Raw genomic sequence first — 22,879 nt, forward strand, 5'->3', positions numbered from 1 at the left:
CATGTATAAAGCAGTATTTACATATATTTGGTCTATTATGAGGACTTCACTTTGGTAGATTTTATGTTCTCGAATGTTACCATTTAAAAAATCTATAATTTTGAGGACAGTCCTTAGAATATATGTACCATATAGAAAAAAATAATGAGGACGGTCCTCGAAAGTGTAAAATGTCCTCAAAATGTACCATGCGTGTCAAAAAATGTCCTCGGAATATACCAAAAACATATATATATATATATATATATATATATATATATATAATAAAATATATAATATAAGAATTCCTTTAAACCAGTTTTGTCAAAGTCGCCAAGAGTTTCAGCAATGAAACTTACATCATTAAATGATGTTTCTCTATCATCATCAAATAATGATGTACATGACCTAAAAACTTTTAATTTATATAAAAATTTATTTTTAATCGGTAATCGTTGTAACATTTCTTTAGCAGCAGTTATATAAAATTGTAAACAATTACGTCGAATAGTCGTAACTACATCGATATGACCCTCTTGTGTTAAATAAGAAAGATATTCTTCGCATTCCTGTCCTAAAGAAATATTATCAAGCAATTTTTTATTTTCTTCTAAAGAAAATGTAACATTTGGCAAACTTTCTAAAATTCCTGGCTTTAAAAAATTTCGAGACATGTCAGTCAGTAAATTAAAAGATTTCGATTGTAATAAATAAATTCGTGTTTCTTCAGTTTGAAAATAAGCATTATATTGAAAAAATTTAAAATATAATGTAGAAAAAGAAAATATGCTTTTGTATCTACATTTTGCATAATGGATAACAGATATTCTCCAGATTTCGACTTTTCTGTTATAATTATTTCATTGAGAAAATGTTGTATAGTATCCCAATACTTTAGAAGTCTTGAAATGCAAGAATGACGAGAAAGCCATCTCGTCCCAGCTAATTTTAACATTTTATGGCTTGATTGTTGGAAAGATTCTGTAAAGTCTTGAAAAACTGTGGAACGTTTTGGTGTTTTGTTAATAAATACACCAATTTTTTTTAAAAAGTCATCGCAAAATGTGGGTATTTTTGCGCATGCCGCATATGCAATTAATGCAACAGCATGGCAGGGACATGCAAAGGTTTGCACATATTTACATTTTGCTTCTAATTTTTTTTTAAAAGAAATATGCTTCCCGACCATGACTGCTGCATTATCGCAAGACAAAGCAACAATATTTACGAACGGAATACTGAATTTCTCCATTTCAATTGCAAATGCAGAAAATAATTTTTTTGCGCTACAATCTGTTGCATTGAGATCTATTAATTTAACTAGTTGTAAATTGATCCGAAAAGATCTAATGACATATGTAATTTTACAGGATTATACATAATAATATCCGCCGTTTGGCGTGATATCATCTTATTTTTATATAATCATATTTGGCTGATTATATATAATCTATACATATTGATTAAATATAACCGCGATTTCGGCTGTATCGCTCACGAGTCTCGTGACGTCACACGGTTCGGTAGGATTAGACGGAGATAGCAAATGTTGCCTCTCGTCTACTACTCGAAGGCAGCCGAAGCGCTGAGCGCACACGTATGTACGTTCTCGCTTGTGTGTGTCATCCCCACTACTTCGGTGCTGCTGGGGGCCCCGTGGCCGAATTGGCTTCACTGCACTCGACTGATGGAAGAGAATATGCAGGATACGTCATAAAAATATTTTATTTTTCTTTAACATAGTTTAACACTTTAATTCATATTATATTTGTTATGTTTCTTCGAAGTATATATTTTATATACAAAAAAGCAAGTGTTACTTTGAAGCGTGCAATAAAGTGTTACATTCTAATTCTTATTGTGTTATCTCTACCTATAATAAAAGGGATGTTTTGTCTGTAATTTTTGAATTACATAATCATTCGTATAATCATTTAATTTTAGTCACGATTATACTGTCACGGAACAGCTCCTTCCCCAGTGAAAAAATCACAAAATTCATCTCTAATAGTTGCGGCATATCGATTATTATTATTATTACCACGTACACTAATGTCTTGTAATGCCGAATTCTCCATTTCCTGTCTCCAAAGTCCGGGAATAAAACCATTAGGACCATATTGATCGACCATGTTTGGTGAAATGTATTGGTTTCGATCATCACGTTTTCGAAGCCAGTTATGGAGACATACGATGGTGTGGACCATGTTTATTGTATTATCTACAGTAGTTTCAATAGGTTTTTTTTTAATTCTCCACTAACTAAAATTCCGAAAGCATTTTCTACTGTTCTTCGAGCACGGCTGAGAAGGTAGTTGAAAACGTTTTGATCTGGGGTAAGACCTCTTTTTCCAGGATAAGGTCGGAGTAAATAATCAGTCAAGTGGAATGCTTCATCGCCTACGAGAACATATGGCAAAGGCATTCTATCAACAGACAGTGATTTGGGTTTTGGTACGTTCAGTTTTTTCTCATTAAACTTCTGGCCCATTAGTGAGTCTTTGAAAATTCCACCATCGCTACGTCGACCATAGGCACCAATGTCGACGAGTGTAAACAGGTAATTGGCGTCACAAATCCCTAGCAATACGATGCTGTGAGTATGTTTATAATTAAAAAATGCAGAACCAGCATTATCAGGACACTGCAATAAATGTCATTATTTAACGATGCAATTTAATACTCATCCAGAGTTATAATAATATAATATTTGTATATATCTGGATGACGACATGTTTCCCGTCAATAGCACCTATGCAATGGTTAAAATCCCATTTGTTTTCAAATTCTTTGGCAATATTGATCCAATCTATCGTTTTTAATGGATATGGCAATACTTCCTTGCTGAGACAAGTCCTAAGTGCTTTGCAGGTTTCTTGAATGATGGTAGTCACTATACCCAGATAGCACAAGATATTCCTATGAATTTTTTAAGAATATTCTTGAAAAATATTTGGAATATTCCATAAGTCATTCTTATATATTTATCTTATGTTCGTAGGACATTCGAATGGCACTATTATAAATTTTCTTTTGAATGTGAGTAGAATAATCTATCGAATATTCTGTATAATAACTATGCATATTTATAGAATATTCAATAAATATTCTAGGAACATTCCGGTAAAAAATTTTTTATATATAATCAGACAAAACTGGTTATATAAAATTATATATAATTTTTGTCCATATATAAATAGATATGCTTATATATAAATGAATATGATATGTATATATTTGTATATTATTAAAGATATGTAAGTAATAAAATATATTATTTATTATAATTTGAAGTCCGAAGTTTTCGAACTTCAAATTACTTGCGTGCGTGAACTATATGGACATCCATGGGAGTCTCTGTGCCGCAGGCGTAAAAATTCTCAAAAAAATTAATATGCCAAGGCGTGTATATTAACTTTATTATATAACTGTCAGGCTAAATCTTAACGTCGAGTAAGAACTCGACGCGTGCACCACATAGCGGTACGGAGCGAAAACACATATTCCTAGTTTATATAGAATCATATACAATTATATATGAATGCATCTGAATCATACTTGTGTTTATGTATATTTATACATGATGCAAGGCTTATATAAAATTATATATTAGACAAATACAGATCCATATATAATTATATATAAAACATTGTAACGTTATACACAATGTGCAATACATAAACTCGATGAATATTCTAAAATCGTTCTGAACGAATATTCTAAAAACATTCACGAAGAATATTTTATAAACATTCTTCTTTATTATGAATATACGATATCTAATTGTAACATTCTACGTATCATTATAGAATATTCAATTCGAATATTCTGAAATTAAGAACATTTGCACTCCATAAGAATATTCATAGAACTATGTGTGCTATCTGGGTAGTAACGCCAACAAGATATTGATAAGAAATGGAGATCATACAGTCACCAGTCACTAAATATCTGCATGCAGATTTATTTTATACGATTTAAACAATCGAAATTAATACATTAAACTTGCTTTGAAAGACTAACCTTAATGTCATAGCCAAACGTGCTGCGGCAGATATAGGCGCTCTTATTGCATTCTGCTTGGAAATAAGAGGACCAACGTAACACAGCAGTTCTTCAAACTGACTTATTGTCATACGGAAATAATTGTGGAATTTGTCTTCGTGCAAGGAAAGTGTAGGAAATATGGCTTCATAAAATCCATGAATGTGTCGCAGTTGAAATAATGGATGAACCCAAAAACGCTTCCCAGATAGCAAACGTGCGGCTCACATCCCTCTCACCGCGTGATATTCACGTCGTGAGCGCAAAAACGCATCATTCTCGCACTCACGCTGTGATGATCACACGTATGCATGCGTAAAAGATCACGTGTGCAATCACACCATGCCGCAAATATGCGACCAATGTGTGCACACAGCGTGACACGGTATATATATATATATCTACGTGCGAGAGTACAATTAGGCCGCAGTTCTACAGTACGTCGTAACCGTAAGTCGTAAGAGAATCGACCAATCACGGTCGATTATTCTTCGATCGTATTACGATTACGACGTATTGTGGCTTTATAGACATTGCCATTTTTGGATGCGGCGTAATGTTTCGTATGTCCCGCCATTACTCGCGCTGTTGACAGTGTTCAGTTTAGTGCATCAGTGTTGACCGCAGAGCCGCAGACCAGCTTCGCTCATCCAAAACTGAATTTAATCTAAGGTATAATCTTTCATTTTCATTTATATCATACAAAACGCAAAGCAACATAGCAGAATATATTTCAGTTAATCTAATAGATATTAAGTACTGAGCGATCATAGAGAAAACGGCATGCACAAATTATAAGGTTATGTTGACCGCGAATTTTGTTCTATACTCATACTCAGCAAATTTACACATATTTTATTAATAATAATCTTGAAATTTGCGTATTTCCACTAAGCCAGGATGCATGAGAAAGGATCATGTTCAAAATCGAAATGCAAAAAGTTTTGCGAAGTACAAAACAAAGGTTCCGCAACAGCTTGACAAAAACGAGTAAGTCAGATCGTGACACCGATGGTGACGATGTAGAACTCATGGAGGAAATGCAGCCATTGCAATTACTAGACAACGAGTTCGAAAATGAAGACGTCGAGGACATGATGGATGACTCGAATGACTCCGATGACTAGCAAGGAAAATAATTTTACTGATTTATTCTTTCTATTAACCATACAGTATTAATTTGCGTTTGATATAATAATTTCCCAGCAAACATTTTCTGCAATTACAAATGTGGCAACAAATTATGTTTGCCGGAAGGTCGCAAATGGAAAACATACTTTGTAAACATACTTTATTGCAATTCTGTTAGCACACTTCCGTCAATATGCAACATTTTCACCGTTCTATTGTCAGATCTGCTCTAATGTTGTCGTCAATTTGACTGTGGAATATGTTCGTCAGATTTGGTTCACAGTGGAGACCAACTGAGGACACAGTAGGCTCTGGCTTTGGCATTATAGTTCCGCTGACATTTGTTTCTCATTTGGCAACATCCCACAACCAAAATGTTTGCTGGGTTATATTCTAGAATTAATGCAAGTTATGTTTTGTGTTTGATAACATTTATATTCTAGAATTTATGCAAGCTTTATATTTGCGTTTAATATAATAATATATATTCTATAGAATATATATTATTCTATAGAATATATATTATTCCCCCATAGAAATATAATTTTACTGATTTATCTCTTTCTTTTAACCATACAGTATTAATTTGCGCTTGATATAATAATTTATATTCCAGAATTAATGCAAGTTATGTGACAAGATAAAAACGTGCAATATAAAAAACGTACATGTGTCACCGTTTCGCAATTTTATAGTATATTCTTTATTTTTCTATCGCTGTGCATGTTTTCTTGTCGAATATTATATGTATTTCATTAACATTATAATTATACAACTATACATGTTTAAAAATGTTATAATTGCAATAAAAATGTTGTATAAAACATTCCATTTTCTTTTATTTCACAAGGTGGGGAATACTAATAATATATTTTTATACAACCTGAAAATGTATTTACACAACGTGTGAGCGATATGCGTGCACGCATGCGCAATCATACGTGCGAGCCATATGAGCCTTAATTGAGGACGCATCTGTCTGCTGCTATGAGCTCACTGTGCGTGCATTTTGTTATCTAGGGTCTTATGTATCTTTCTTTGGCATGTCTTAGCCAGTCTATAATACACTTTTTTATTCTCAGTAGTGTTGCATCATTATTCAACTATATTATAATTGCTGAAAAATAAAATAATATCATTGTTTTATACTTTACTGAAAAAAACTGGATGATGTATATCTTTTTCAATTATATGTTAAACTTAGGGTGCCTCCCCACGGAGCGTAACTTGCGTAAAGCGTAACCTGAAGTTACTAGAAAACTTCCGCCTAGTTATTTTACGCCGTTACGTCGTTTTGTCATTACGTCGATTTCAATTTCTGGCGGAAGATACGCTGATATGTGTGGGTTAGTGCGTGCCGTCCATTGAACTATAACCTAACGTGCCGTCTCGTTCTTTGTTCGGTTGGCCTGTGTGGCGGTCTAGAATTCCTCCACCGTTTCACTGAACCGGTAAAAAGTAAATAAGGATTAAATTAGGGTAAGTGAACAAGTATTTTTATGTAGAATATATAATAGTGAGTGCTTGCGCGGTGAATAGAACGAATGACACTTTTTTCCACAAACTCCCCAGTGTGGTATCATCGGCACGTCTACAACTATCGTTCAGCATCGCGACGGACGTCAGGTAACAACAGTCAGCGGAATATCTCATGCGCAGCATCCGCAACTGCATAGTGGTTCATTCCGCTTTCTCTCCCCAGCTCTGTGCGTGTGCGGAGTTCCTCGCGAGAAACGTGTGCATCGCGGGTTGCTCACACCGATCAGTGGTAGCTGTCGTGAGAAAGGTAAGTCTGGAGGAGAATAACATATAGAAAAGCCAGCTGTAATTCAAGCTCTTCCTCCTTTTCTTCACCAGTGTTTGTCGAATATTCGTACTTCTCCATCATTGTTGTCTCGTGTGCCCACACGAATGCCCACATCAACTCCATGGACTTCGCAATCCAAGAAAGTCTCTTCCGCAACGACGCCAGCTGTCAGTTCACAAATACTAGCCACAAATTCAAGAGGTTGGTAGTTTTTTTTATGGTTTTTTTATCTCTCGTTTCCTTTTATATAACTTTACATATTATCTAAATATAATGTATTCCTGCAATATTGCTATCCTGTTCTCAGGACCTTTCCAAACTGCAAGTTATGATGCAGATGTATCCTGGAAGCAATCTCCTGTAAGCAAAAGTAAGTCGCGATTTAATGTGTTAAAAAATAACAAGTGACTTTGAAACTCAGTTAATGTATTAAAAGTACACATAATGTTTCAGGAAAAAAGCAGGAAATGAGCGATGCTTTTCAAGGAGCCTTAATTAATGCTTTAAAAGAACCAACAACACAGATCACTGATCCGCTAGATGGATTTGTATGTCGGTTAGCAGAAGGGATGCGAAGACTGCCGTATTGTGAGAGAGCTCGCCTAGAAATAACATTTTTAACATTGCTCGCTGAAAAAGAAGAACTGTGTAACAATCGAAATATGGAACCAAGGTATTAGCTGGACATGCAGCAACAATATTGCGTGTTATCTGAATGCATCTTTTTCCTACTTCCTTTCCTTATCATATTTTGGATACATATATATATATATATATATATAAGTAATTTTAGATACATTTATATAATATATTTATATAATAAAAAACTTATTTTTCAACAATATTTATTTATTATATCTCTTATGAGATAAGTAATGAGCAGTCTGCCACATCGGAGCACTGATACTATATATGTACTATTCTATATTATGACCTAAGAAGCAATAAATCAATGTTCAATGTTAATGCAGATAAATATTAATTATATATATAAGTGGCATTAATATGAAGTAATTTTACCTTACGGAGTGATAATTATATAGGATCACATATACACACAAACATTCCGCTTACTCACACTTGCGCACAAGGCTGGATTTCTCCATGGAGCGTACTTTGCGTAACGCGTAAGTTACGACAACCAGTCGCAAATTCGTTTTACATTTCTGTTAGAGAATACAACAGAAATCTAATCGCTGATTGGTTGGTTTCGTTACGCAGGTTGCGCGATTTGCGCAATGTACGCTCCATGGGGAACTTGAGTTTTCGATTTGCGTTTAGTTGCCATTGCTTTTTGAGTACATTCTAGTAAAATTACTAAATACGCAAGTTACGCTTTACACAAGTTACGCTCCGTGGGGAGGCACCCTTACACTCTACAATTTTGCGAAATGGTGATAATTGTTGCGGTTTAGAAGACGGTAGTGTTATAATTGTTCAACAAATAGTACGACATGTGCAGTTGAATGATTTTGTGATAATAGGAAAGAAGTTTGTACGAAAAACATATTTTTACAATACTCCTTGCACATCTAGTTTACTAGACACGTATGTCGTTTCAGAAATCGGAATCAGCGTTATCGCAAACTAGAATGTGGCTATTAATTGTCTAAAGTAAAACGAAAATTTTTTAAAATACCATGTGGAAATGATAAATACGTTATCGTACCATTACTGCACAATGAAAATGATTAATTAATGATTGATTAAAGATAAAGCTCACCTATAACTTAACCTCGCTGCGAATTGTATAATATTGTTATCATTCAATTATTCACTTCACTTATTTCGCTTTCTCTCTCTCATACACACACACACACACACACATCACGTACGCACATCACATATTTATTCACTCTTACTCATTTAAATAATTCACTCCTGGGTAAAACTGAAGGAGACGGGTCCTCCTCATCGATTTCCTTCTAACTTTGTAGAAATGTATATTTTGGTCCTAAAAAAAGATTGCGAGAAGGAAAATCGTCGCTCTCAAGTAGAACCAAAGTTAGAACGTACTGAAAAATGAGTTTCGGGGTTAGGAAATCTGTCATACCGGCGGTGTACAGGGACAGCGCAGAGTGACCGGGCACGCGTATATTCTCTGCTTTAATGATTAGAACAAAAGCTTTTTTTTATTCATTCTTTTTTATTACACTACTGAAGTCACTTGGAAAAGTGACACTCCTGTACTCGATTACTCTCTCGCTGACTGTCAATCCCTTGTTCGCTCACTCGATCTATAACCATAACCTACAAAGGTCTAGATATATCGCTAGCGCTCTCTCGCGGCAGAAAGTGCAACTGTACAACAATCGACGTTGACGACGACGTTTCTTTGGACTTTGAATCGTAATATCTCCGCTCGTAGGGCACATAGCGAAAAAATAAGATCATTTTTCTTATGCAAATCATACCCAAGCTATCGATTGAGCCTACTTAGAACTTGATCAATTCACCCGTTATTGAGATCTGATAATTTCAGGTACTCGCAGCTCGCCGACTTGCGTAAATTCACGGTGCGGTCTCGCGCTACGCGTTTATTTGATATCTATGACATTCTCAACTTTCTTATGTATAATATATAATTCATTGCAAAATGATATCCGAGAGACATCGAAGGAATGTCTAAAGGACATTTTATATCCTGTGAACATCCCTACGACGTCCTTCAGACTTTTGTGCGTGATGATATCCTGACATGCGGATGTCCTGCAGATATCCTGTCGATATCACGCGATACGAAGATTTCAGTAGGATATCGTAAGGATATCCTTTTGGGATATCCTAGATGCTACTTACTTGGATATCTCTGGGATTATATTAGTAAATCTGCGACAATTTGGGATATCCTCAGGATAAAGTGTGCTGTGTGGGGAGTGTTATAGACATAGTTATATGGATATTATTAGAATTAGATAGATTAGTTATATAGATATATTAGTTATAAGTTATATGTATATATACATATATATATATATGTAGCGGCTGGGCGCCTGCAGAGCGGCAGCCGCCGCTACATACACGCTAGCCGGCGTGCAGCGCGAGACCGCTCACGCGGCGTAGTTCCGCGAGCGCCGCTAGGCGTCGCAGCGCCAGCTCGCTTACTCGCCCGCAAGAATCGGTCGGTGCGGTATATAAGACCGCGCGGCAAGACCTCGAGCATCTTCTTCGACTCGCTCTCCACCACGAGCACGAGTCGAAACGCTGCCACAAGCAGGTAACGGAACGTAAGCCAACACGACCACAACACGACCACAAAGGCCGATAGTACACCGCAGGCTAAGTCAACCGGTAGTAGCAGTACCCATTCCTGCCGACAACCAGTAGCTTGGACGAAGTATTGCAGCGGTATCAACTACACCACCGGAGCCATCAGTCGTAGCCGCACCTCGTCGCCGAAAAGCGATCATCCGGGCCATCACATCGGTCCAAATTCCTGCAGCCCAGCTACCTCTGCAGCGACGACAGGGTTTGGCATCACCGGCGCCAACAGCGAAGACCTCTCCGGTGCGAACAGTAAGAACACCGCCGGCGTCAACAGCGAGGGCATCACCAACACCAGTGCCAACACCGGTATCCCCGGTAGCCGGGACACACGGTGGTTACTCCACGACTCCAGAGGACGAGCCGCCGCCAAGGGTCTGTGAGGACCTCTTACCGTGGGCGTTACGCGAGATCCGTTTGTCACCATCACGACGGACACGGCCCCATAGACACCCTGGCCGTGTGGGACATCAGAGTTCGCCGCCTCACGAGTCCTCGAGCAAGGAGATCAGAAACGCCATCACCCGGAATCCGGCCATCACCGACCGGAAAAGAGAACATCGCTACCCAGACAAACATCTCCTGGGTAGCCGCTTCCAGTGACGAGTCTCCATCACCACCGCGGGACAAGTGGGGTCCCATCCTCGTCACACTTACGGAGCCCTACATCTCCTATAGGGAACGCCGCCAGGACTAACACCCGTCCAACAGAGGCTACACCACCGCCTCTCCAAGCCGCTTAGGCGGCCACTAAACTTCCACGACATCAGCGCCGCCACCGGCGTTGCCTCCTATAAAAGGAGACATCACGACGACGAGCGACGTCAGTCAGCAGCAGCCAACGCTCCTGACAACTTCAGCTCAGCTCTCGTCGAAGATACGGCCCAGCCCGCCGTTACAACAATTTTCACCAAGACGCGAAGACGTCACGACAACTGTATCAATTATTTATCCTGAATATAATAATAAAAAATAAATTATTATATTCACTGCCTCCTTCTCTTCTCCGAGCGAACCAACCACGTGCCTACAATATACATATACACACAATATTTGTCCGTCTGTAACAATGTTCACTTATAAATTTGAATATTTTGCCAACCAACTTCTCCCTCTTCATTAAAATACATGCAGAATTCCTCACGAATATTAGCTGCACGTAATGAGTACGCTCTTGGTTGAGTAGGTTTAATGTTTGTGAAAGCACAATTATCGTTCAGAGTTTTCCTCCAAGATCCATCTCGAATGTTTCCGTCTGCTAAAGGCCAATCTGCAAGCTCCTGTGTTACATAAGTTTCTTGTTCATGTTTTCTCAACCAATTGTGAAGGCAAACGATTGCTTGAACCATTTTTGTTGCAGTTGTAACTTTTGCTAAAATTGGTCGTCTTAAAAGTCGCCATTGACTAGCCATAATGCCAAAAACATTCTCGACCGTTCTTCGTACTCGAGATAAACGATAATTATAAATACGTTTTTCTAATGTCATTCCGCTTTTGGCTGTATATGGCTGCATCATGTAATCGGTTAACGGAAATACTAGTCCAAAAATGAAGTGATCCTTTACCTGCAATTGATATTAATGCTGGCGTATTGTCTGTCTTTGTTTTTATTGAAAAGGAATTTTTCAGAGAAAGTGAGTGTTTTACCTCTTTCATGAACAAATCCAACGGATAAAGTCTCTCCGGATCAGATCCGAGTAATTTAATAGCGTCGCTCAATTCGGAGTGGTAGAGCTTCAGTATATTATCAAAATACTGATCACGGAATGACTTGAGGGTGCAAGAATAAAGCAGGAACGACAGATCACAGACGGGACTAACGCAACGCGCGAGTTGGAAATCGAGCATCAATACTTCTTTCTGATTTTGCCCGACGTTACGAATTAAAAAGTTTGGTGCCCAACAATCACCTTCGGACACGACGGTCGGAAACGCTTCATCTCCTACCATTACATAGGGCAAGATTGGACCATTTTCATATAATGGTTCAGGCAATGGAAGATTGAATTCCTTTCTGTCAAATAACTGGCCTATCATGCTATTTTTAAAAACACCTGCATCACCCTGCCTTCCAGGAGCACCAATGTCAACAGCACGTATTATATAATTAGCATCACACACTACAAGTAAAATAATACTGTGACTATTTTTATAATTATAATACTCAGATCCTGCGTTGTTAGGGCACTGAAAAGAAATTAAGTCAAATAGCTTACATTAGGTCAGATTGAATTACTATATAGATTTTTAATTTGAAAATTACTTGAATGACAACATGTTTCCCATCTATAGCACCTATGCAGTGAGGGAAGTTCCATTTGTTTTCAAAGTCATTTGCAATTTCTTTCCAATCTTCCATGTCACATTTCGGAAGTACTATAGGACATAAACGGTTCCATATTGTTAAACATGTTTCGCGTATGATATTTACAATGCTACTCAAAGATACTAAATTGATATGATAGAGATGTCATACTATCTCCTGAAGCAAGATATCTGTAAGCATTAAAAGAAATGTAACAATCACTTTGGTGTGTAAAGTCAAATTTCATTTATTATATGTCATTTAAAATCAAATATTTTTGTACCTTATAGTTAATATCAAACGTTGCTCTTCGTCAATTGGTTCACGCACATATTGCTTTTTTAAATCTGCTCCTACTATCGATAATAACTCTTCAAATTGTATCATTGTCATCCTTGTGTAATTTTGGAACCGAAGATCTTCTAGTCGGACACTAGGAAGTATAGCATAGTAAAATCCATATTGCTGCCTTTTTTTTAACATTTCAGATATCCAAATTCTTGAAGATTTCTTTTTTCCTTTTTTTTAACTTCATTACAGTTGCAATTATTGCGATACCTGCTATTAATTTCTTTTTTTTTGTTTTTCGAATTCTTTGTCAATAATAGTAACGCATTGTAATAACCACTCATTATAAGAAGTATTTATTGACATTTGGCATGTTTTGTACAACTAAAGTTAGACCTGAAGTTGTAGTTTTTGAAATTTCAGAGTCAAATCGCTTGCGTCAAATGATGTACGCAAACGCATGCGCACATCATTTGACGCTTTGACGCTCGACGCTCGATGCTCCTATGTAAGGGCACCTTAACACTCTCCCCGTTTAAGTGCTTTGCGAACACTTACCAACCCTAAAGGTGCTATTTCATGCTGACGCTCGACGCTCAGTTTTAGTAGAGACCCTAGAAGTAAGAGACTGGCCAAGGTTTTCAATTTCTGATTGGCTGGATACATAATGGCGGAATAATAATGGCGGAGCCAATCAATGACGAGCAAATATAAGCTTACTACAGAAGTATCGCTCGTGTAAACGTAATGATAGTTTTGAATACTATTGAAAAATAGAAATATGAAAAATAAGAGTTAAAATACATTCAATTGTTATGAAATAATTATAAAAATGCTTGTGAAGTATGTATAAACATGCAATGTTCACTCCATTATATGAATAAATAAATTACGAAATGTAAGTTTAAAGTTTCTTTATTTAACAATAGTATGCATGGCCATAATTTTACTAGCAAAAACAGGTTTATTTGATCGTACTGATTGACATTTGCGCAACTTAAATTTAATAAAACGCAGTTTGATTTTCGTGGATAAGTTGTGACAATTTGTTAAAGTCTCACATTCAATATCTTCCATTTTGTTCATGAAAAAATTAACAATATCATAACTTACGTTTTTAACATAAGGCAAATAGTTTTTAAAAAGAATATTCATTTTAATAAAAAAATGGAAGGTACTTTTGTTTACAAAAAATAAAGTATTTTTGCGATAACTGACAGTAGCGAGTAGCTATATATAATACCATTTTCTGCCATTTTCTATCCAACTAGAACCTTGGCCAGTCTCTTACTTTTAGGGTCTCTAAGTTTTAGCGTCAAAGTGAGTCACGTGACCGACTCCATCAGTGGAAGGAGAAATAGCGTCAAATGCGAGCGGCAACGTTTGTTTGAGTATCAATTTGGTATCAAGTCAGCGTTTTATTTACTTGATGTGTAATAAGTGCATCTTCAATAGTACGAAACAAATAGTTTTTTTCGGTAATTAAAGAGTGCTTTTTATTGAGTAATGTGAGTACAGTGATTTGTGACATACTGTTCAGTGAATATAAATATCAAGCATGACTTATGCAATGTCAGAAAATTATTGATGAAGAAAGAAAACAGAAAACGTGTCGAAAAAGAGTTAGAGCGGCACTTATTATCAATGCGATTATGAGACTGAAAAAAACGATCAGGGTTTACCAAAAAAACCCAGATAACAAAATGCACGCACAGTGAGCTCATAGCAGCAGACAGATGCGTCCTCAATTAAGGCTCATATGGCTCGCACGCATGATTGCGCATGCGTGCACGCATATCGCTCACACGTTGTGTAAATACATTTTCAGATTGTATAAAAATATATTATTAGTATTCCCCACCTTGTGAAATAAAAGAAAATGGAATGTTTTATACAACATTTTTATTGCAATTATAACATTTTTAAACATGTATAGTTGTATAATTATAATGTTAATGAAATACATATAATATTCGACAAGAAAACATGCACAGCGATAGAAAAATAAAGAATATACTATAAAATTGCGAAACGGTGACACATGTACGTTTTTTATATTGCACGTTTTTATCTTGTCACATAACTTGCATTAATTCTGGAATATAAATTATTATATCAAGCGCAAATTAATACTGTATGGTTAAAAGAAAGAGATAAATCAGTAAAATTATATTTCTATGGGGGAATAATATATATTCTATAGAATAATATATATTCTATAGAATATATATTATTATATTAAACGCAAATATAAAGCTTGCATAAATTCTAGAATATAAATGTTATCAAACACAAAACATAACTTGCATTAATTCTAGAATATAACCCAGCAAACATTTTGGTTGTGGGATGTTGCCAAATGAGAAACAAATGTCAGCGGAACTATAATGCCAAAGCCAGAGCCTACTGTGTCCTCAGTTGGTCTCCACTGTGAACCAAATCTGACGAACATATTCCACAGTCAAATTGACGACAACATTAGAGCAGATCTGACAATAGAACGGTGAAAATGTTGCATATTGACGGAAGTGTGCTAACAGAATTGCAATAAAGTATGTTTACAAAGTATGTTTTCCATTTGCGACCTTCCGGCAAACATAATTTGTTGCCACATTTGTAATTGCAGAAAATGTTTGCTGGGAAATTATTATATCAAACGCAAATTAATACTGTATGGTTAATAGAAAGAATAAATCAGTAAAATTATTTTCCTTGCTAGTCATCGGAGTCATTCGAGTCATCCATCATGTCCTCGACGTCTTCATTTTCGAACTCGTTGTCTAGTAATTGCAATGGCTGCATTTCCTCCATGAGTTCTACATCGTCACCATCGGTGTCACGATCTGACTTACTCGTTTTTGTCAAGCTGTTGCGGAACCTTTGTTTTGTACTTCGCAAAACTTTTTGCATTTCGATTTTGAACATGATCCTTTCTCATGCATCCTGGCTTAGTGGAAATACGCAAATTTCAAGATTATTATTAATAAAATATGTGTAAATTTGCTGAGTATGAGTATAGAACAAAATTCGCGGTCAACATAACCTTATAATTTGTGCATGCCGTTTTCTCTATGATCGCTCAGTACTTAATATCTATTAGATTAACTGAAATATATTCTGCTATGTTGCTTTGCGTTTTGTATGATATAAATGAAAATGAAAGATTATACCTTAGATTAAATTCAGTTTTGGATGAGCGAAGCTGGTCTGCGGCTCTGCGGTCAACACTGATGCACTAAACTGAACACTGTCAACAGCGCGAGTAATGGCGGGACATACGAAACATTACGCCGCATCCAAAAATGGCAATGTCTATAAAGCCACAATACGTCGTAATCGTAATACGATCGAAGAATAATCGACCGTGATTGGTCGATTCTCTTACGACTTACGGTTACGACGTACTGTAGAACTGCGGCCTAATTGTACTCTCGCACGTAGATATATATATATATACCGTGTCACGCTGTGTGCACACATTGGTCGCATATTTGCGGCATGGTGTGATTGCACACGTGATCTTTTACGCATGCATACGTGTGATCATCACAGCGTGAGTGCGAGAATGATGCGTTTTTGCGCTCACGATGTGAATATCACGCGGTGAGAGGGATGTGAGCCGCACGTTTGCTATCTGGGACATTCGAACAATGACAATGAGGAAGCAGCAAGACCATAAACAATATTACTTTTATTACTTTTCGTATTATGTTTATGTTTCGTGTCATATCGGAGGTATGTGTTTAAAGCTTTTTCTTTGTGCTGTAAGAACTTACAAGAATTTTGTATTTACTTTTAATACTTAGAAACTTGAGATAATTTTAAGAGGTACTGTTAAGAGTTACGTTCATAAAGTTTATAAAGTTTTTTTTTATAAATGAAAAGTTATGTTATTGTAAACTTTATGTTTTTTTAAAGAGATTTGTTACTATTATATAAGATTAATATATACTTCTACAGCCGATTTTTACATTGAAAGACTGATTATATAAATAAACATTTATTCTGCAATGTAAACTTCTTTCATATATCATCATCCCCTTCTTTATTTTATGAAATGTCAGAAATGTATTATTATGTAGCATTCAATATCGTAGATATATAGATATCCCAGATAGCACAGAGAGTTAAAAAAATTCACTTGTTTGTCACAAATTGTGAGTTAATTTTCAGATGCAAAAAGAATTCTTTTACGCTCCATAACATTTTTTCTATTTTTTTTGCTTCTGAAAATGAACTTAGCATTTGTGACATACAAATGAATTCTTTTTGAACTCTCTGTGCTATGTGGAATATCTATACATACGATATTGAATGCTACATCTCATACAGCAAAACAAAAGTTCGAAGGATGTCCACAGGATATAAAATGTCCTTTAGACATCCCTTCGATGTCTCTCGGACTTTTGTGCTGTATGCGATATCTCATAACATCACTCGGACATCCTCTGGATGTCGTCTGCGATATCTGTAGGATATCCCCTAGGCAGATTTTAGGCGGACACTTGTGCATATATTTTGTACATCCCACGGATAACTGAGATCATCTTGGGATATCTTATGGCTATTGCGATATCCCAAAATGATATCTATGGGATATCTCTTAGATAAAGTGTGTTGTGTGGGTCTCAATCAAATAACATTTATTAATTTTCAAAACATTTTTCAATAATTCTACATATTTCAATTTGATGCAAAATTATATATATATATATATATATATGTGTGTGTGTGTGTGAAATGTAAAACAATATTGCTAGAATTTTTTAAAAATAATAAAATACACTTTATAAGTATCACAGGTGTAACATAAAATTTTTTCATTTGATAGCATGTTTTTATATTTTTAATTTTGAAATAAAGTGGAAAAAATTTCAGGTCCAATTTCAGTTATTGTACAAAACATTGCACAATGTCAATATTGAGCACAAAATTATTTGTGTTTTCTTCTTCTGCTTTTGTAATATCTTCCAGAAATTTTAATAATAGTGTATTCTGTTTGTGTTGACTAAGTGTCAACAATCTTTCCTTTATATATAAAAACATGCCATCTAATGCATTAATTTCTTGTGCCTTTGGCAAATTTATCACAGGCGCCTCTGTATCACGATGCAGTGCATCAGCAATACGATTCATTGTAACAATTACATCGTCATTCAGTGTTGCCAGTAGTGGGACTCTAACAGTAGACGGTAGTATTGGTGGGGATGGAGTGGGGATAGTTTCGTGCGCGCCGCGATTTCAGGTAACGTCGGACAGTAGAAGAAGACAAGCATATCACTGTCTGTCTCACTCGCTCGCGAAGATCGCAACGACGAATTGGCATTATTGGCGATGCGCGGTACAAATCTGAATACAAACGTAATCTGTAATTCATCTCTTCATTGCTATATATACAGGGTGTCTGAGACCACCCGTACATGCCGAATATTTTGATAACTGAGCGTGACAGATAAAAATGTTTTAATCAAAAGTTGTAGGGCTTTAACAATTACATGAAATGGTGATACATATTTGACCTTGACAGCAGTTATGCAGGAAGTCTCAAGGTCAACTTTAAAATCTTAAATGGAAACTCCCATTTTTTATTAAATCATCTTCTTCTACCAATTAATTGGAACAACTTTTGTCTGAAACATGTTTTCTGAAAATGCTTCCATTGACCTTGACATGTATTTGAAATAAAAACTACATTTTGAAATAAAAAAGTCTCGCTCTTAACATAATCCAGAACTAACGACGAGGACGTGGCGAGTTTCTAGTTCCATGTTTTTTCTTAATTTAAAAAATTGTAATGTTTTTAAAATGTTTTCAGTGGTACGGCCAAAAAAACGGAAAAATAATTAATAAACATAGTGATACCAAATACTATGTTACACAAACCAATTATGAATACGTAAAAGCATTTAAAAAAAACTGAAATAGCTGTCCCAAATACGGGACATTATGCACCAACGGGTTAACAACGTTTCTGAGTGAGTGAGTATGTTTGTTCAAGCAAAGTGTTCAAAGTGAGCACCGTTTTCTGCGATGCACATATCTACTCTGCGTTGGAAGGAATTAGTTGCTCGAAGAATCTCATCAGCACCTAAAGATCGAATTGCTTCACTTATCCTAAGGATCATATTGTCCCTTATAGTCGGACGTTCATGGTACACCAAATCTTTTATCCTTCCCCAAAAATAATAATCTAAAACGGTGAGGTCCGGTGATCGGGGCGGATAATTGATGGGACCATATTTGCCTATCCATTTGTTGGGAAACATAGCGTTTAGTATTGTACGAACAACTCTCGATGTATGCGACGGGCATCCATCTTGTTGAAACCACATGTCCAAGCGCAATTGCAGAGGAAAATTTTCTAGTAAGATGGGAAGATCTGTCTCTATCAAAGCTGAATATCTATCAGCGTTTAGATTTTCTTCAAAGAAAATAGGACCTACGATCTGACTTCCAATAATGCCACACCAAACATTAACTTTCCACACATGTTGATGATCTATTTCTCTCAACCAGTGAGGATTAACTTGTGACCAATAACGACAGTTCCAAGTATTATTAGATCCGTTACTTTTAAATGTACATTCGTCAGAAAATAAAATTTTAAGGTGAAAATCAGGTGGTTGCTGTCTTATCCAATTGCAAAATGCAAGTCTCTGTTGAAAATCATCATACTTCAACGCTTGGTGAACAGACATTCTGTAAGGGTGAAACTTGTTTGCTCTCATAATGCGCCAAATAATGTCACGACTAACGCCAGAATCTCTTTCTCGACGTCTCAAGGAATCATGAGGGTTCAACTCTACCAATGCAAGAATTTCCGCCGTTTTTTCATCCCTAATTGGACGGTGGATCTGTCTACTTTTGTTATGTTCAGGCTGAATGACACCTTTAGTTCTGATTCTCTTAGCCAAACGTGAAAAAACGTTCCGCGAGTGAGGAGTCCGATCAGGATAACGCTCTCGCCATAATCTTTCAGCTCCACTGAACGTACCTCGACACTCACCCAAAATTAACAGCATATCATATGCTTCTTCATTCGAATAGGACATGGTTAGATAGATCTTTACGAAATCTTTGCTAGAAACTTTTCGAATAATAATTACCGAACCGTTCATCAATTTCAAGAGTTTTTATATCATTTTATAGCACGCTTTGACGAAAGCAATCCTCCTATTTATGTGTTCGTAAACTCGGCGGAAAGCTATTTCGGAAAAGTACATACAATACTGTCGCTGCGTTGGGGTAAACAAGTCGTCGCCAGCGAGCCGTTTTGTTTACAACTCAAGTAAGCACTTCCTGTCTTATCGCCGAGTATCGTCCTTTTAAGCACATAAATAGGAGGATTGCTTTCGTCAAAGCGTGCTATAAAATGATATAAAAACTCTTGAAATTGATGAACGGTTCGGTAATTATTATTCGAAAAGTTTCTAGCAAAGATTTCGTAAAGATCTATCTAACCATGTCCTATTCGAATGAAGAAGCATATGATATGCTGTTAATTTTGGGTGAGTGTCGAGGTACGTTCAGTGGAGCTGAAAGATTATGGCGAGAGCGTTATCCTGATCGGACTCCTCACTCGCGGAACGTTTTTTCACGTTTGGCTAAGAGAATCAGAACTAAAGGTGTCATTCAGCCTGAACATAACAAAAGTAGACAGATCCACCGTCCAATTAGGGATGAAAAAACGGCGGAAATTCTTGCATTGGTAGAGTTGAACCCTCATGATTCCTTGAGACGTCGAGAAAGAGATTCTGGCGTTAGTCGTGACATTATTTGGCGCATTATGAGAGCAAACAAGTTTCACCCTTACAGAATGTCTGTTCACCAAGCGTTGAAGTATGATGATTTTCAACAGAGACTTGCATTTTGCAATTGGATAAGACAGCAACCACCTGATTTTCACCTTAAAATTTTATTTTCTGACGAATGTACATTTAAAAGTAACGGATCTAATAATACTTGGAACTGTCGTTATTGGTCACAAGTTAATCCTCACTGGTTGAGAGAAATAGATCATCAACATGTGTGGAAAGTTAATGTTTGGTGTGGCATTATTGGAAGTCAGATCGTAGGTCCTATTTTCTTTGAAGAAAATCTAAACGCTGATAGATATTCAGCTTTGATAGAGACAGATCTTCCCATCTTACTAGAAAATTTTCCTCTGCAATTGCGCTTGGACATGTGGTTTCAACAAGATGGATGCCCGTCGCATACATCGAGAGTTGTTCGTACAATACTAAACGCTATGTTTCCCAACAAATGGATAGGCAAATATGGTCCCATCAATTATCCGCCCCGATCACCGGACCTCACCGTTTTAGATTATTATTTTTGGGGAAGGATAAAAGATTTGGTGTACCATGAACGTCCGACTATAAGGGACAATATGATCCTTAGGATAAGTGAAGCAATTCGATCTTTAGGTGCTGATGAGATTCTTCGAGCAACTAATTCCTTCCAACGCAGAGTAGATATGTGCATCGCAGAAAACGGTGCTCACTTTGAACACTTTGCTTGAACAAACATACTCACTCACTCAGAAACGTTGTTAACCCGTTGGTGCATAATGTCCCGTATTTGGGACAGCTATTTCAGTTTTTTTTAAATGCTTTTACGTATTCATAATTGGTTTGTGTAACATAGTATTTGGTATCACTATGTTTATTAATTATTTTTCCGTTTTTTTGGCCGTACCACTGAAAACATTTTAAAAACATTACAATTTTTTAAATTAAGAAAAAACATGGAACTAGAAACTCGCCACGTCCTCGTCGTTAGTTCTGGATTATGTTAAGAGCGAGACTTTTTTATTTCAAAATGTAGTTTTTATTTCAAATACATGTCAAGGTCAATGGAAGCATTTTCAGAAAACATGTTTCAGACAAAAGTTGTTCCAATTAATTGGTAGAAGAAGATGATTTAATAAAAAATGGGAGTTTCCATTTAAGATTTTAAAGTTGACCTTGAGACTTCCTGCATAACTGCTGTCAAGGTCAAATATGTATCACCATTTCATGTAATTGTTAAAGCCCTACAACTTTTGATTAAAACATTTTTATCTGTCACGCTCAGTTATCAAAATATTCGGCATGTACGGGTGGTCTCAGACACCCTGTATATATAGTGCTGGCAAAAAGTTCCGAAACGGTTAAAACTCTTGGAAAATAATGATTTAGTGGAAAAATGTTTCAAACAAAAAGTATAGGGCTTAAAAAATCTATTAGATGATATATATTTGACCTTGGTATGACCTTATAAAGCCCGGTCATGGTCAACATAAAAATCTTAAATGGAAACCCCTATTTTTTATTACATATTCTTGTAGCTTAGCTCGAGAGCTTTTCGAAACGCTATAATAAATGTTTTTTCTCTTACGTACTTTTTGACTTATAAGGCTTGAAGGTTACACAGTACCGCCGGCATTAGAATTACCCAAGGTGTACCGCGTGGAGGTTGCACGGTCGGATTTACACCTCTTTTGTGCGTATGTGTGCGTGTATGAGTGTGTGTGTGTGCGCGCGCGCGCGTGCACCGGGCTTTACAAGGTCATACCAAGGTCAAATATATATCATCTAATAGATTTTTTAAGCCTTATACTTTTTGTTTGAAACATTTTTCCACTAAATCATTATTTTCCAAGATTTTTAACCGTTTCGGAACTTTTTGCCAGCACTGTATATGTGTGTGTGTGTGTGTGTGTGTGTGTGTGTGTGTGTGTGTGTGTGTGTGTGTGTGTGTGTGTATTAATATAATACAATCGAGTTGCATAAAACTTTTCTGCCCACTTTAATATAAGTAATTATAAGGAAATTGGGTGTTTTTTTCTTTAACTTAGAAATCCTTTATATGTATCCATATCGTTATAATTATTCGTTATTTTCGCATTTGTTGCAAAGAGAAATACACGCGCATCTGTTGGTTTTGTAAAGTATAAAATATTTTAATTCAGTATCTGCACATAATAAAAACAACAGCAGTTGTGATATCTAAAAGTAACGCCAACTGCGGGAAAACTATAGGAAAGAATAGTCCATTATAGTAGTTACATGCATCTATTA

At 36.3% G+C, this 22,879-nt stretch overlaps 4 protein-coding genes and 2 non-coding genes across 10 annotated transcripts; 2 read left to right on the forward strand and 4 right to left on the reverse strand.

The window, feature by feature from the left end:
* Window positions 1-1,919: 1,919 nt before the first annotated feature.
* LOC105283783 lies at window positions 1,920-2,632 on the reverse strand (the record flags this gene model as incomplete). Its single annotated transcript, XR_003406561.1, has 1 exon — window positions 1,920-2,632. It is a non-coding gene; the product is annotated as an uncharacterized LOC105283783 (transcript).
* LOC113561419 lies at window positions 2,629-4,856 on the reverse strand. Its single transcript, XM_011346821.3, has 3 exons — window positions 4,853-4,856; window positions 4,003-4,246; window positions 2,629-2,898 (listed from the first exon to the last, which is right to left on the reverse strand). Exons 1-3 carry the CDS (start codon window positions 4,854-4,856, stop codon window positions 2,673-2,675), a joined length of 474 nt encoding a protein of 157 aa, XP_011345123.2. The 3' UTR covers window positions 2,629-2,672.
* Window positions 4,481-7,927, forward strand: LOC105283785. 5 transcript variants are annotated; one of them, XM_020033116.2, is made up of 6 exons: window positions 4,511-6,633; window positions 6,727-6,780; window positions 6,857-6,940; window positions 7,012-7,162; window positions 7,269-7,331; window positions 7,415-7,927. In XM_020033116.2, exons 4-6 carry the CDS (start codon window positions 7,066-7,068, stop codon window positions 7,639-7,641), a joined length of 387 nt encoding a protein of 128 aa, XP_019888675.1. In that variant the 5' UTR covers window positions 4,511-6,633; window positions 6,727-6,780; window positions 6,857-6,940; window positions 7,012-7,065; the 3' UTR covers window positions 7,642-7,927. The 5 variants fall into 5 exon arrangements, with proteins under 5 accessions (XP_019888676.1, XP_019888675.1, XP_019888674.1 ...); XM_020033115.2 differs by having other exon boundaries at window positions 4,511-6,152; window positions 6,359-6,633; window positions 6,727-6,940; XM_026969661.1 differs by having other exon boundaries at window positions 4,511-4,695; window positions 4,919-6,633; window positions 6,727-6,940.
* Window positions 7,928-11,298: 3,371 nt separating this feature from the next.
* Window positions 11,299-12,869, reverse strand: LOC105283786. Its single transcript, XR_003406562.1, has 3 exons — window positions 12,489-12,869; window positions 11,873-12,412; window positions 11,299-11,790 (listed from the first exon to the last, which is right to left on the reverse strand). It is a non-coding gene; the product is annotated as an uncharacterized LOC105283786 (transcript).
* A 5,799-nt stretch (window positions 12,870-18,668) lies between these two features.
* On the reverse strand, window positions 18,669-20,009 carry LOC113562003. The gene has a single exon (XM_026969853.1). It carries the CDS (start codon window positions 19,934-19,936, stop codon window positions 18,812-18,814), a length of 1,125 nt encoding a protein of 374 aa, XP_026825654.1. The 5' UTR covers window positions 19,937-20,009; the 3' UTR covers window positions 18,669-18,811.
* Window positions 20,010-20,140: 131 nt separating this feature from the next.
* LOC113561920 lies at window positions 20,141-21,481 on the forward strand. The gene has a single exon (XM_026969552.1). It carries the CDS (start codon window positions 20,215-20,217, stop codon window positions 21,337-21,339), a length of 1,125 nt encoding a protein of 374 aa, XP_026825353.1. The 5' UTR covers window positions 20,141-20,214; the 3' UTR covers window positions 21,340-21,481.
* Window positions 21,482-22,879: the final 1,398 nt, after the last annotated feature.

Source organism: Ooceraea biroi, chromosome 5 (assembly GCF_003672135.1).
Source record: "Ooceraea biroi isolate clonal line C1 chromosome 5, Obir_v5.4, whole genome shotgun sequence".
Taxonomy (NCBI): domain Eukaryota; kingdom Metazoa; phylum Arthropoda; class Insecta; order Hymenoptera; family Formicidae; genus Ooceraea; species Ooceraea biroi.